This window comes from Salmo trutta, chromosome 6, assembly GCF_901001165.1.
Source record: "Salmo trutta chromosome 6, fSalTru1.1, whole genome shotgun sequence".
NCBI classification, from domain to species: domain Eukaryota; kingdom Metazoa; phylum Chordata; class Actinopteri; order Salmoniformes; family Salmonidae; genus Salmo; species Salmo trutta.
The window spans coordinates 35,355,479-35,371,606 of record NC_042962.1 but is presented as its reverse complement, the minus strand read 5'-3'; the positions used below and the strand labels follow the sequence as shown (position 1 = coordinate 35,371,606).

The following is a 16,128-nucleotide window of genomic DNA, read 5'->3' as shown; positions in this document are numbered from 1 at the left end:
TAGTACTAGTAGTACTACTAGTAGTAGTACTAGTAGTAGTAGTACTACTAGTAGTAGTACTACTACTACTACTACTAGTAGTACTACTACTAGTAGTACTACTAGTAGTAGTACTACTAGTAGTAGTACTACTACTACTACTACTACTACTACTAGTAGTAGTACTACTACTACTACTACTACTACTAGTAGTACTACTACTACTAGTACTACTACTACTAGTACTACTACTACTACTACTACTAGTACTACTACTAGTACTACTACTACTACTACTACTAGTACTACTACTACTACTACTAGTACTACTACTACTAGTTCTTCTACTACTACTACTACTACTACTACTACTAGTTCTTCTACTACTACTACTACTACTACTACTAGTTCTACTACTACTACTACTACTACTACTTCTACTACTACTAGTTCTTCTTCTACTACTTCTAGTTCTACTACTACTACTAGTTCTACTACTACTACTAGTTCTACTACTACTACTAGTTCTACTACTACTACTACTACTACTACTACTACTACTACTAGTTCTTCTACTACTACTACTACTACTACTACTAGTTCTTCTACTACTACTACTACTACTAGTTCTTCTACTACTACTACTACTACTACTACTAGTTCTTCTACTACTACTACTACTACTACTAGTTCTTCTACTACTACTACTACTACTACTTGTTCTTCTTCTACTACTTCTAGTTCTACTACTACTACTAGTTCTACTACTACTACTAGTTCTACTACTACTACTAGTTCTACTACTACTACTACTACTACTACTACTACTACTACTACTACTACTACTACTACTTCTAGTTCTACTACTTCTAGTTCTACTACTACTTCTACTACTTCTAGTTATTCTACTAGTTCTTCTTCTACTACTTCTAGTTCTACTACTACTACTAGTTCTACTACTACTACTAGTTCTTCTACTACTACTACTTCTTCTACTACTAGTTCTTCTACTACTACTACTACTACTACTACTACTACTACTACTACTACTACTTCTACTACTACTTCTACTACTACTTCTACTACTACTAGTTCTTCTACTACTACTTCTAGTTCTTCTACTACTTCTAGTTCTACTACTACTACTAGTTCTACTACTACTACTACTACTACTACTACTACTAGTTATTCTACTACTACTACTAGTTCTACTACTACTTCTACTACTAGTTCTTCTACTACTACTACTAGTTCTTCTTCTACTACTTCTAGTTCTACTACTAGTTCTACTACTACTACTAGTTCTACTACTACTAGTAGTTCTACTACTACTACTAGTAGTTCTTCTACTACTACTACTACTAGTTCTACTACTACTACTACTTTTACTACTTTTACTACTTCTACTACTACTTCTAGTTCTTCTACTACTACTAGTTCTTCTACTACTACTAGTACTACTACTACTACTACTAGTACTACTACTACTACTACTAGTTCTTCTACTACTACTACTACTAGTTCTTCTACTACTACTACTACTACTACTACTACTAGTTCTTCTACTACTACTACTACTACTAGTTCTTCTACTACTACTACTACTACTACTACTACTACTACTAGTTCTTCTACTACTACTACTACTACTACTACTACTACTACTAGTTCTTCTACTACTACTACTACTAGTTCTTCTACTACTACTACTACTAGTTCTTCTACTACTACTACTACTAGTTCTTCTACTACTACTACTACTAGTTCTTCTACTACTACTACTACTACTAGTTCTTCTACTACTACTACTAGTTCTTCTACTACTACTACTACTACTACTACTACTAGTTCTTCTTCTACTACTACTAGTTCTTCTACTAGTTCTTCTACTTCTTCTACTACTTCTACTACTTCTACTACTTCTAGTTCTACTACTTCTACTACTTCTACTACTTCTAGTTCTTCTACTACTACTACTACTACTACTACTAGTTCTTCTACTACTAGTTCTAGTTCTAGTTCTTCTACTACTAGTTCTAGTTCTTCTACTACTACTACTACTACTACTACTACTACTACTACTACTACTAGTTCTTCTACTACTACTAGTTCTACTACTTCTACTACTAGTTCTAGTTCTTCTACTACTACTACTAGTTCTTCTACTACTACTACTAGTTCTTCTACTACTACTACTAGTTCTTCTACTACTACTACTAGTTCTTCTACTACTACTACTAGTTCTTCTACTACTACTACTACTAGTTCTTCTACTACTACTACTACTAGTTCTTCTACTACTAGTTCTTCTACTACTACTACTACTAGTTCTTCTACTACTACTACTACTACTACTAGTTCTTCTACTACTACTACTAGTTCTTCTACTACTACTAGTTCTTCTACTACTACTAGTTCTTCTTCTACTTCTAGTTCTTCTACTTCTACTACTTCTAGTTCTTCTACTACTTCTAGTTCTTCTACTACTTCTAGTTCTACTACTACTACTACTACTAGTTATTCTACTACTACTAGTTATTCTACTACTACTACTAGTTCTTCTACTACTTCTACTACTACTTCTTCTACTACTACTACTAGTTCTTCTTCTACTACTTCTAGTTCTACTACTAGTTCTACTACTACTACTACTAGTAGTTCTTCTACTACTACTACTACTACTACTAGTTCTACTACTACTACTTCTACTACTTCTACTACTAGTTCTACTACTACTTCTACTACTTCTAGTTCTTCTACTACTTCTAGTTCTTCTACTACTTCTAGTTCTACTACTACTAGTTCTTCTACTACTACTACTAGTTATTCTTCTACTACTACTACTACTACTACTAGTTCTTCTACTACTACTAGTTCTTCTACTACTACTACTACTAGTTCTTCTTCTACTACTTCTAGTTCTACTTCTACTACTTCTAGTTCTACTACTACTACTAGTTCTTCTACTACTACTACTAGTTATTCTTCTACTACTACTACTACTGCTACTACTACTACTACTACTAGTTCTACTACTACTTCTACTACTTCTAGTTCTTCTACTACTTCTAGTTCTACTACTACTACTACTAGTTATTCTTCTACTACTACTACTACTACTAGTTCTTCTACTACTACTACTAGTTCTTCTACTACTACTACTACTAGTTCTTCTTCTACTACTTCTAGTTCTACTTCTACTACTTCTAGTTCTACTACTACTACTAGTTCTACTACTACTACTAGTTCTTCTACTACTACTACTAGTTATTCTTCTACTACTACTACTACTACTGCTACTACTACTACTAGTTCTTCTACTACTACTACTACTACTACTAGTTCTTCTACTACTACTAGTTCTTCTACTACTACTACTACTACTAGTTCTTCTTCTACTACTTCTAGTTCTTCTACTACTACTACTACTACTAGTTCTTCTTCTACTACTTCTAGTTCTACTTCTACTACTTCTAGTTCTACTACTACTAGTTCTACTACTACTACTACTACTACTAGTTCTTCTACTACTACTACTTCTTCTACTACTTCTAGTTCTACTACTACTTCTACTACTTCTAGTTCTTCTACTAGTTCTTCTTCTACTACTTCTAGTTCTACTACTACTTCTACTACTTCTAGTTCTTCTACTACTTCTAGTTCTACTACTACTACTACTAGTTATTCTTCTACTACTACTACTACTACTACTAGTTCTTCTACTACTACTACTACTAGTTCTTCTACTACTACTACTACTAGTTCTTCTTCTACTACTTCTAGTTCTACTTCTACTACTTCTAGTTCTACTACTACTACTAGTTCTACTACTAGTTCTTCTACTACTACTACTACTAGTTATTCTTCTACTACTACTACTACTACTGCTACTACTACTACTAGTTCTTCTACTACTACTACTACTACTACTAGTTCTTCTACTACTACTAGTTCTTCTACTACTACTACTACTACTAGTTCTTCTTCTACTACTTCTAGTTCTTCTACTACTACTACTACTACTAGTTCTTCTTCTACTACTTCTAGTTCTACTTCTACTACTTCTAGTTCTACTACTACTAGTTCTACTACTACTACTACTACTACTAGTTCTTCTACTACTACTACTTCTTCTACTACTTCTAGTTCTACTACTACTTCTACTACTTCTAGTTCTTCTACTAGTTCTTCTTCTACTACTTCTAGTTCTACTACTACTTCTACTACTTCTAGTTCTTCTACTACTTCTAGTTCTACTACTACTACTACTAGTTATTCTTCTACTACTACTACTACTACTAGTTCTTCTACTACTACTACTACTAGTTCTTCTACTACTACTACTACTAGTTCTTCTTCTACTACTTCTAGTTCTACTTCTACTACTTCTAGTTCTACTACTACTACTAGTTCTACTACTACTACTAGTTCTTCTACTACTACTACTAGTTATTCTTCTACTACTACTACTACTACTGCTACTACTACTACTAGTTCTTCTACTACTACTACTACTACTACTAGTTCTTCTACTACTACTAGTTCTTCTACTACTACTACTACTACTAGTTCTTCTTCTACTACTTCTAGTTCTACTTCTACTACTTCTAGTTCTACTACTACTAGTTCTACTACTACTACTACTACTACTAGTTCTTCTACTACTACTACTTCTTCTACTACTTCTAGTTCTACTACTACTTCTACTACTTCTAGTTCTTCTACTAGTTCTTCTTCTACTACTTCTAGTTCTACTACTACTACTAGTTCTACTACTACTACTAGTTCTACTACTTCTACTACTACTACTACTACTACTACTACTACTACTACTACTACTACTACTACTACTACTACTACTACTACTAGTTCTTCTACTACTACTACTACTTCTTCTACTACTTCTAGTTCTACTACTACTTCTAGTTCTTCTACTAGTTCTTCTTCTACTACTTCTAGTTCTACTACTACTACTAGTTCTACTTCTTCTACTACTACTACTACTACTACTACTACTTCTTCTTCTACTACTACTACTACTACTACTACTACTACTAGTTCTTCTACTACTAGTTCTTCTACTACTACTACTACTAGTTCTTCTACTACTAGTTCTTCTACTACTACTACTACTACTTCTACTACTACTACTTCTACTACTACTACTTCTACTACTACTTCTACTACTACTAGTTCTTCTACTACTACTTCTAGTTCTTCTACTACTTCTAGTTCTACTACTACTACTAGTTATTCTACTACTACTAGTTATTCTACTACTACTACTAGTTCTACTACTACTTCTACTACTACTTCTACTACTAGTTCTTCTACTACTACTACTAGTTCTTCTTCTACTACTTCTAGTTCTACTACTAGTTCTACTACTACTACTAGTAGTTCTTCTACTACTACTACTACTACTAGTTCTACTACTACTACTACTTTTACTACTTTTACTACTACTTCTAGTTCTTCTACTACTACTAGTTCTTCTACTACTACTACTACTACTAGTTCTTCTACTACTACTACTAGTTCTTCTACTACTACTAGTTCTTCTACTACTACTAGTTCTTCTACTACTACTACTACTACTACTAGTTCTTCTACTACTACTACTAGTTCTTCTACTACTACTACTACTACTAGTTCTTCTTCTACTACTTCTAGTTCTTCTTCTACTACTTCTAGTTCTACTACTACTACTAGTTCTACTACTACTACTAGTTCTACTACTACTACTAGTTCTACTACTACTAGTTCTACTACTACTAGTTCTACTACTACTAGTTCTACTACTACTACTACTACTTCTTCTTCTACTACTACTACTACTACTACTACTAGTTCTTCTTCTACTACTTCTAGTTCTACTACTACTACTAGTTCTACTACTACTACTACTACTAGTTCTTCTACTACTACTACTAGTTCTACTACTACTAGTTCTACTACTACTAGTTCTACTACTACTACTAGTTCTTCTACTACTACTACTACTACTACTAGTTCTTCTTCTTCTACTACTACTAGTTCTTCTTCTACTACTACTACTAGTTCTTCTACTACTACTACTAGTTCTTCTACTACTACTACTACTACTACTACTACTAGTTCTTCTACTACTACTACTACTAGTTCTTCTACTACTACTACTACTTCTACTACTTCTAGTTCTACTACTACTTCTACTACTTCTAGTTCTTCTACTAGTTCTTCTACTACTTCTAGTTCTACTACTACTACTAGTTCTACTACTACTACTAGTTCTTCTACTACTACTACTTCTTCTACTACTACTACTTCTTCTACTACTAGTTCTTCTACTACTACTACTACTACTACTACTACTACTACTACTACTTCTACTACTACTACTACTACTACTACTTCTACTACTACTTCTACTACTACTTCTTCTACTACTACTTCTAGTTCTACTACTACTACTAGTTCTACTACTACTACTACTAGTTCTACTACTACTAGTTCTACTACTACTAGTTCTACTACTACTTCTACTACTTCTAGTTCTACTACTACTACTACTACTAGTTCTTCTACTACTACTACTACTAGTTCTTCTACTACTACTACTAGTTCTTCTACTACTACTACTACTACTACTACTACTACTACTACTACTACTAGTTCGACTACTAGTTCTTCTACTAGTTCTTCTTCTACTACTACTACTAGTTCTACTACTACTACTAGTTCTTCTACTACTACTACTTCTTCTACTACTACTACTTCTTCTACTACTACTACTTCTACTACTAGTTCTTCTACTACTAGTTCTTCTACTACTACTACTACTACTACTACTACTAGTTCTTCTACTAGTTCTTCTTCTACTACTTCTAGTTCTACTACTACTACTAGTTCTACTACTACTAGTTCTTCTACTACTACTACTAGTTCTTCTACTACTACTACTAGTTCTTCTACTACTACTACTAGTTCTACTACTACTAGTTCTACTACTACTAGTTCTTCTACTACTACTACTACTACTACTACTACTACTACTACTACTACTACTTCTTCTTCTACTACTAGTTCTACTACTACTACTACTAGTTCTACTACTACTACTACTAGTTCTTCTACTACTACTACTAGTTCTACTACTACTACTAGTTCTACTACTACTACTAGTTCTTCTACTACTAGTTCTTCTACTACAACTACTACTACTACTAGTTCTTCTACTAGTTCTTCTTCTACTACTTCTAGTTCTTCTTCTACTACTTCTAGTTCTACTACTACTACTACTAGTTCTTCTACTACTACTACTACTAGTTCTACTACTACTACTACTACTACTACTAGTTCTACTACTACTACTACTACTAGTTCTTCTACTACTACTACTAGTTCTACTACTACTACTAGTTCTACTACTACTACTAGTTCTTCTACTACTAGTTCTTCTACTACAACTACTACTACTACTAGTTCTTCTACTAGTTCTTCTTCTACTACTTCTAGTTCTACTACTACTACTACTACTACTACTACTACTACTACTAGTTCTTCTTCTACTACTTCTAGTTCTACTACTACTACTAGTTCTTCTACTACTACTACTACTACTAGTTCTACTACTACTACTACTACTACTAGTTCTTCTACTACTACTACTACTACTAGTTCTACTACTACTACTACTAGTTCTACTACTACTACTACTACTACTAGTTCTTCTACTACTACTACTAGTTCTACTATTACTACTAGTTCTACTACTACTAGTTCTTCTACTACAACTACTACTACTACTAGTTCTTCTACTAGTTCTTCTTCTACTACTTCTAGTTCTACTACTACTACTACTACTACTACTACTACTACTACTACTACTAGTTCTTCTTCTACTACTTCTAGTTCTACTACTACTACTAGTTCTTCTACTACTACTACTACTACTAGTTCTTCTACTACTACTACTACTACTAGTTCTACTACTACTACTACTACTACTACTACTACTACTACTACTACTACTACTACTACTACTAGTTCTACTACTACTACTAGTTCTACTACTACTACTAGTTCTTCTACTACAACTACTACTACTACTACTACTACTACTACTACTACTACTACTACTACTTCTTCTACTAGTTCTTCTTCTACTACTTCTAGTTCTTCTTCTACTACTTCTAGTTCTACTACTACTACTAGTTCTACTACTACTACTACTACTACTACTAGTTCTACTACTACTACTAGTTCTTCTACTACTACTACTAGTTCTACTACTACTACTAGTTCTTCTACTACTACTACTAGTTCTACTACTACTAGTTCTTCTACTACTTCTAGTTCTTCTACTACTTCTAGTTCTTCTACTACTACTACTACTACTACTACTAGTTCTTCTTCTACTACTTCTAGTTCTACTACTACTACTAGTTCTTCTACTACTACTACTACTACTAGTTCTACTACTACTACTACTACTACTACTACTACTACTACTACTACTAGTTCTTCTACTACTACTACTACTAGTTCTACTACTACTACTAGTTCTACTACTACTACTAGTTCTTCTACTACAACTACTACTACTACTACTACTACTACTACTACTACTACTACTACTACTACTACTACTACTACTACTACTACTACTACTACTACTTCTTCTACTAGTTCTTCTTCTACTACTTCTAGTTCTTCTTCTACTACTTCTAGTTCTACTACTACTACTACTACTAGTTCTTCTACTAGTTCTTCTACTACTTCTAGTTCTTCTACTACTTCTAGTTCTTCTACTACTACTACTAGTTCTACTACTTCTAGTTCTTCTACTACTACTACTACTACTACTACTACTACTACTACTACTACTACTACTACTACTACTAGTTCTTCTACTACTACTACTAGTTCTACTACTACTAGTTCTTCTACTACTTCTAGTTCTTCTACTTCTAGTTCTACTACTTCTAGTTCTTCTACTACTACTACTACTACTTCTAGTTCTTCTACTACTACTACTACTACTACTACTACTACTACTACTACTACTACTACTACTACTACTACTACTACTAGTTCTTCTACTACTACTAGTTCTACTACTACTAGTTCTAGTTCTTCTACTACTAGTTCTTCTACTACTACTACTAGTTCTTCTACTACTACTACTACTAGTTCTTCTACTACTACTACTAGTTCTTCTACTACTACTAGTTCTTCTTCTTCTACTACTACTAGTTCTTCTTCTTCTACTACTACTAGTTCTTCTTCTACTACTACTACTACTACTTCTTCTTCTTCTACTAGTTCTTCTACTAGTTCTTCTTCTACTACTTCTAGTTCTACTACTACTACTACTACTACTAGTTCTACTACTACTACTACTAGTTCTACTACTACTACTACTAGTTCTACTACTACTACTACTACTACTAGTTCTTCTACTAGTTCTAGTTCTACTACTACTACTACTAGTTCTTCTACTAGTTCTAGTTCTACTACTACTACTACTACTACTACTACTAGTTCTACTACTACTACTACTAGTTCTACTACTACTACTACTACTACTAGTTCTACTACTACTACTACTACTACTAGTTCTTCTACTACTACTACTACTACTAGTTCTTCTACTACTACTACTACTACTACTACTAGTTCTTCTACTAGTTCTTCTTCTACTACTTCTACTACTACTACTACTACTAGTTCTACTACTAGTTCTACTACTACTACTACTACTAGTTCTTCTACTACTACTACTACTACTAGTTCTTCTACTACTAGTTCTACTACAACTACTACTACTACTACTACTACTACTACTCCTACTAGTTCTTCTACTAGTTCTTCTACTACTACTTCTAGTTCTACTACTACTACTACTACTACTAGTTCTACTACTACTACTACTACTACTACTACTACTACTAGTTCTACTACTACTAGTTCTACTACTACTAGTTCTACTACTACTACTACTAGTTCTTCTACTACTACTACTACTAGTTCTACTACTACTAGTTCTACTACTACTACTAGTTCTACTAGTTCTTCTACTACAACTACTACTACTACTACTACTCCTACTAGTTCTTCTACTACTTCTAGTTCTACTACTACTACTAGTTCTACTACTACTTCTAGTTCTACTACTAGTTCTACTACTACTAGTTCTTCTACTACTTCTAGTTCTTCTACTACTTCTAGTTCTACTACTTCTAGTTCTTCTACTACTACTACTACTACTACTACTACTACTACTACTACTACTACTACTAGTTCTTCTACTACTACTACTAGTTCTACTACTACTAGTTCTAGTTCTTCTACTACTACTACTAGTTCTTCTACTACTACTACTAGTTCTTCTACTACTACTACTAGTTCTTCTACTACTACTACTAGTTCTTCTACTACTACTAGTTCTTCTTCTTCTACTACTACTAGTTCTTCTTCTTCTACTACTACTAGTTCTTCTTCTTCTACTACTAGTTCTTCTTCTACTACTACTACTACTTCTTCTTCTTCTACTACTAGTTCTTCTTCTACTACTACTACTACTTCTTCTTCTTCTACTAGTTCTTCTTCTACTACTTCTAGTTCTACTACTACTACTAGTTCTACTACTACTACTACTAGTTCTACTACTACTAGTTCTACTACTACTACTACTAGTTCTACTACTACTACTACTAGTTCTACTACTACTACTACTAGTTCTACTACTACTACTACTACTACTACTAGTTCTTCTACTAGTTCTAGTTCTACTACTACTACTACTACTACTACTACTACTACTAGTTCTACTACTACTACTACTACTACTACTACTACTACTACTACTACTACTACTACTACTACTACTACTACTAGTTCTACTACTACTACTACTAGTTCTTCTACTACTACTAGTTCTTCTTCTACTACTTCTAGTTCTACTACTACTACTACTACTACTAGTTCTACTACTAGTTCTACTACTACTACTACTAGTTCTTCTACTACTACTACTACTAGTTCTTCTACTACTAGTTCTTCTACTACAACTACTACTACTACTCCTACTAGTTCTTCTACTAGTTCTTCTACTACTACTACTACTTCTAGTTCTACTACTACTACTAGTTCTACTACTACTACTACTACTACTACTACTAGTTCTACTACTACTAGTTCTACTACTACTAGTTCTACTACTACTACTACTAGTTCTACTAGTTCTTCTACTACTACTAGTTCTTCTACTACTACTACTACTAGTTCTACTACTACTAGTTCTACTACTACTACTAGTTCTACTAGTTCTTCTACTACAACTACTACTACTACTACTACTCCTACTAGTTCTTCTACTACTTCTAGTTCTACTACTACTACTAGTTCTACTACTACTTCTAGTTCTACTACTACTACTACTACTACTACTACTACTACTACTACTACTACTACTACTACTACTACTACTAGTTCTACTACTACTACTACTACTAGTTCTACTACTACTACTACTACTAGTTCTACTACTACTAGTTCTACTACTACTACTACTACTAGTTCTACTACTACTACTACTACTACTACTACTACTACTAGTTCTACTACTACTACTACTAGTTCTTCTACTACTACTACTACTAGTTCTTCTACTACAACTACTACTAGTACTACAACTACTACTACTACTACTACTACTACTACTACTAGTTCTTCTACTAGTTCTTCTTCTACTACTTCTAGTTCTACTACTACTACTAGTTCTACTACTACTACTAGTTCTACTACTACTACTACTACTACTAGTTCTACTACTACTACTACTACTACTACTAGTTCTACTACTACTACTACTACTACTAGTTCTACTACTACTACTACTACTACTAGTTCTACTACTACTACTACTAGTTCTACTACTACTACTACTAGTTCTACTACTACTACTAGTTCTACTACTACTACTACTAGTTCTACTACTACTACTAGTTCTACTACTACTACTAGTTCTACTACTTCTAGTTCTACTACTACTTCTAGTTCTTCTACTACTTCTAGTTCTACTACTACTACTAGTTCTTCTTCTACTACTTCTAGTTCTACTAGTTCTTCTTCTACTACTACTAGTTCTAGTTCTTCTACTACTAGTTCTACTACTACTACTAGTTCTACTACTACTACTAGTTCTACTACTTCTAGTTCTACTACTAGTTCTTCTTCTTCTTCTTCTTCTTCTTCTTCTTCTTCTTCTTCTTCTTCTTCTTCTTCTTCTTCTTCTTCTTCTTCTTCTTCTTCTTCTTCTTCTTCTTCTTCTTCTACTAGTAGTTATTCCACTACTAGTTCCTACTACAGCTACTACTAGTTCTTCTACTACTAGTTCTTCTTCTACTACTACTAGTAGTTATTCTACTACTAGTTCCTACTACAGCTACTACTAGTTCTTCTTCTACTACTACTAGTTCTTCTTCTACTACTACTAGTTCTTCTACTACTACTACTAGTTCTTCTACTACTACTACTACTACTACTACTAGTTCTTCTACTACTACTACTACTACTACTACTACTACTACTACTACTACTACTACTTTTTCTACTACTACTAGTAGTTATTCTACTACTAGTTCCTACTACAGCTACTACTAGTTCTTCTACTACTAGTTCTTCTTCTACTACTACTAGTTCTTCTACTACTACTACTTCTTTTTCTACTACTACTAGTAGTTATTCTACTACTAGTTCCTACTACAGCTACTACTAGTTCTTCTACTACTAGTTCTTCTTCTACTACTACTAGTTCTTCTACTACTACTACTAGGTCTTCTACTACTACTACTACTACTACTACTACTACTACTACTACTACTAGTTCTTCTACTACTACTACTACTACTACTAGTTATTCTACTACAGCTTCTACTACTAGTTCCTACTACAGCTTCTACTACTAGTTCCTACTACAGCTTCTACTACTAGTTCCTACTACTACTGCAGCTACTACTACTACTGCAGCTACTACTACTACTGCAGCTACTACTACTACTGCAGCTACTACTAGTTCTACTACTACTACTACTACTACTGCAGCTACTACTAGTTCTACTACTACTGCTACTACTAGTTCTACTACTACTACTACTACTACTACTACTAGTTCTTCTACTACTACTACTTCTTTTTCTACTACTACCAGTAGTTATTCTACTACTAGTTCCTACTACAGCTACTACTAGTTCTTCTACTACTAGTTCTTCTTCTACTACTACTAGTTCTTCTACTACTACTACTTCTTTTTCTACTACTACTAGTAGTTATTCTACTACTAGTTCCTACTACAGCTACTACTAGTTCTTCTACTACTAGTTCTTCTTCTACTACTACTAGTTCTTCTACTACTACTACTAGGTCTTCTACTACTACTACTACTACTACTACTACTACTACTACTACTACTACTAGTTCTTCTACTACTACTACTAGTACTACTACTAGTTCTACTACTACTACTACTAGTTATTCTACTACAGCTTCTACTACTAGTTCCTACTACAGCTTCTACTACTAGTTCCTACTACTACTGCAGCTACTACTACTACTGCAGCTACTACTACTACTACTGCAGCTACTACTACTACTGCAGCTACTACTAGTTCTACTACTACTACTACTGCAGCTACTACTAGTTCTACTACTACTACTACTACTACTACTACTACTGCAGCTACTACTACTACTACTGCAGCTACTACTACTACTACTGCAGCTACTACTAGTTCTACTACTACTGCAGCTACTACTAGTTCTTCTACTACTACTACTGCAGCTACTACTAGTTCTACTACTACTACTACTACTACAGCTACTACTAGTTCTACTACTACTAGTTCTACTACTACTACTACTACAGCTTCTACTACAGCTTCTACTACAGCTTCTACTACTAGTTCCTACTGCAGCTACTACTACTACTGCAGCTACCACTACTACTGCAGCTACCACTACTACTGCAGCTACTACTACTACTGCAGCTACTACTACTACTGCAGCTACTACTACTACTGCAGCTACTACTAGTTCTTCTACTGCAGCTACTACTAGTTCTTCTACTGCAGCTACTACTAGTTCTACTACTGCAGCTACTACTAGTTCTACTACTGCAGCTACTACTAGTTCTACTACTGCAGCTACTACTAGTTCTACTACTGCAGCTACTACTAGTTCTACTACTGCAGCTACTACTAGTTCTACTACTGCAGCTACTACTAGTTCTACTACTGCAGCTACTACTACCACCAAATACATACCGATACTTAACACTATTGCCTTCACTACCATCATCTTTGCCCTAAATGGCATCCCATTTCGTAAACAGAAAATAAATAGGGAATAGGGTGCCATTTAGGAAGCATCACTCATCACCACCAGCAGTGTTATTTATGAGTTCACCTGGGAAAAGGGTTCGTCGTCAGAGCTGGGGAAGTCGTACTGGTTGAGGTCCTTGGGGTTGAACACAGAGGGGCCAGAGTGTTGGGGTGCAGAGAGAGGAGGAATCTTAGGCTTCTTCTCATACTTCCTTTTCATTCGGACCACTTCAGTTCTCTCTGGCTGGAAGGAAGAATATAGAAGACTAATTAATGGTCCATTTACTCCATGAGCAACAGAAATGTGCCTGAGCCCTGTAGAATTTCTTATGGAGGTGATGCTGTGATAGGGAGAACCATTTAGAAACAGAACAGTGTAGTGAGTTAAGACTAGGGGTCGACCGATTAATCGGAATGGCCGATTAATTAGGGCCAATTTCAAGTTTTCATAAATCGGTATTTTTGGAGACTGATTTGCCGATTTCTTTAAAAAAAAACTTTTTTACGCCTTTATTTAACTAGGCAAGTCAGTTAAGAACACATTCTCATTTTCAATGACGGCCTAGGAACGGTGGGTTAACTGCCTTGTTCAGGGGCAGAACGACAGATTTTTACCTTGTCAGCTCGGGGATTCAATCTTGCAACCTTACGGTTAACTAGTCCAACGCTCTAACCACCTGCTTTACATTGCACTCCACGAGGAGCCTGCCTGTTACGCGAATGCAGTAAGAAGCCAAGGTAAGTTGCTAGCTAGCATTAAAAACTTATCTTATAAAAAACAATCAATCAATCATAATCACTAGTTAAAAGAAATTCATGTTAGCAGGCAATATTAACTAGGGAAAATGTGTCACCTCTTGCAACAGATTTAGGGTATATGCAGCAGTTTGGGCCGCCTTGCTCGTTGCGAACTAATTTGCCAGAATTTTACATAATTATGACATAACATTGAAGGTTGTGCAATGTAAAAGGAATATTTAGACTTAGGGATGCCATACGTTAGATAAAATACGGAACGGTTCCGTATTTCACTAAAAGAATAAAGGTTTTGTTTTCGAGATGATAGGTCATTAATATGGTCGAATCCGGAAACTAAGGCTTGTATTTCTGTGTATTTATTATATTATAATAAAGTCTATGATTTGATATTTGATAGAGCAGTCTGACTGAGCGGTGGTAGGCACCAGCAGGCTCAAGCATTCATTCAAACAGCACTTTAGTGCGTTTTGCCAGCAGCTCTTAGCAATGCATCAAGCATTGCGCTGTTTATGACTTCAAGCCTATCAACTCCCAAGATTAGGCCGGTGTAACCGATGTGAAATGGCTAGCTAGTTAGCGGGGTGCCGGCTAATAGCGTTTCAAACGTCACTCGCTCTGAGACTTGGAGTGGTTGTTCCCCTTGCTCTGCATGGGTAACGCTGCTTTGAGGGTGGCTGTTGTCAATGTGTTCCTGGTTTGAGCCCAGGTAGGAGCGAGGAGAAGGACGGAAGCTATACTGTTACACTGGAAATACTAAAGTGCCTATAAGAACATCCAATAGTCAAAGGTATATGAAATACAAATCGTAGAGAGAGAAATAGTCCTATAAATCCTATAATAACTACAACCTAAAACTTCTTACCTGGGAATATTGAAGACTCATGTTAAAAGGAACCACCAGCTTTCATATGTTCTCATGTTCTGAGCAAGGTATTTAAACGTTAGCTTTCTTACATGGCACATATTGCACTTTTACTTTCCTCTCCAACACTTTGTTTTTGCATTATTTAAACCAAATTCAACATGT

At 34.6% G+C, this 16,128-nt stretch overlaps 1 protein-coding gene across 2 annotated transcripts in view; it reads right to left on the bottom strand.

Annotated features, from left to right (window-relative positions):
• Window positions 1–16,128, bottom strand: part of LOC115195873 (enhancer of polycomb homolog 1) — a 110,870-nt gene that overhangs the window by 35,564 nt on the left and 59,178 nt on the right. For both annotated transcript variants that reach the window (XM_029756197.1, XM_029756196.1), the window contains exon 7: window positions 14,428–14,586. In XM_029756197.1, the coding sequence (XP_029612057.1) occupies window positions 14,428–14,586 (159 nt within the window). The remainder of the gene's footprint in view (window positions 1–14,427; window positions 14,587–16,128) is intronic.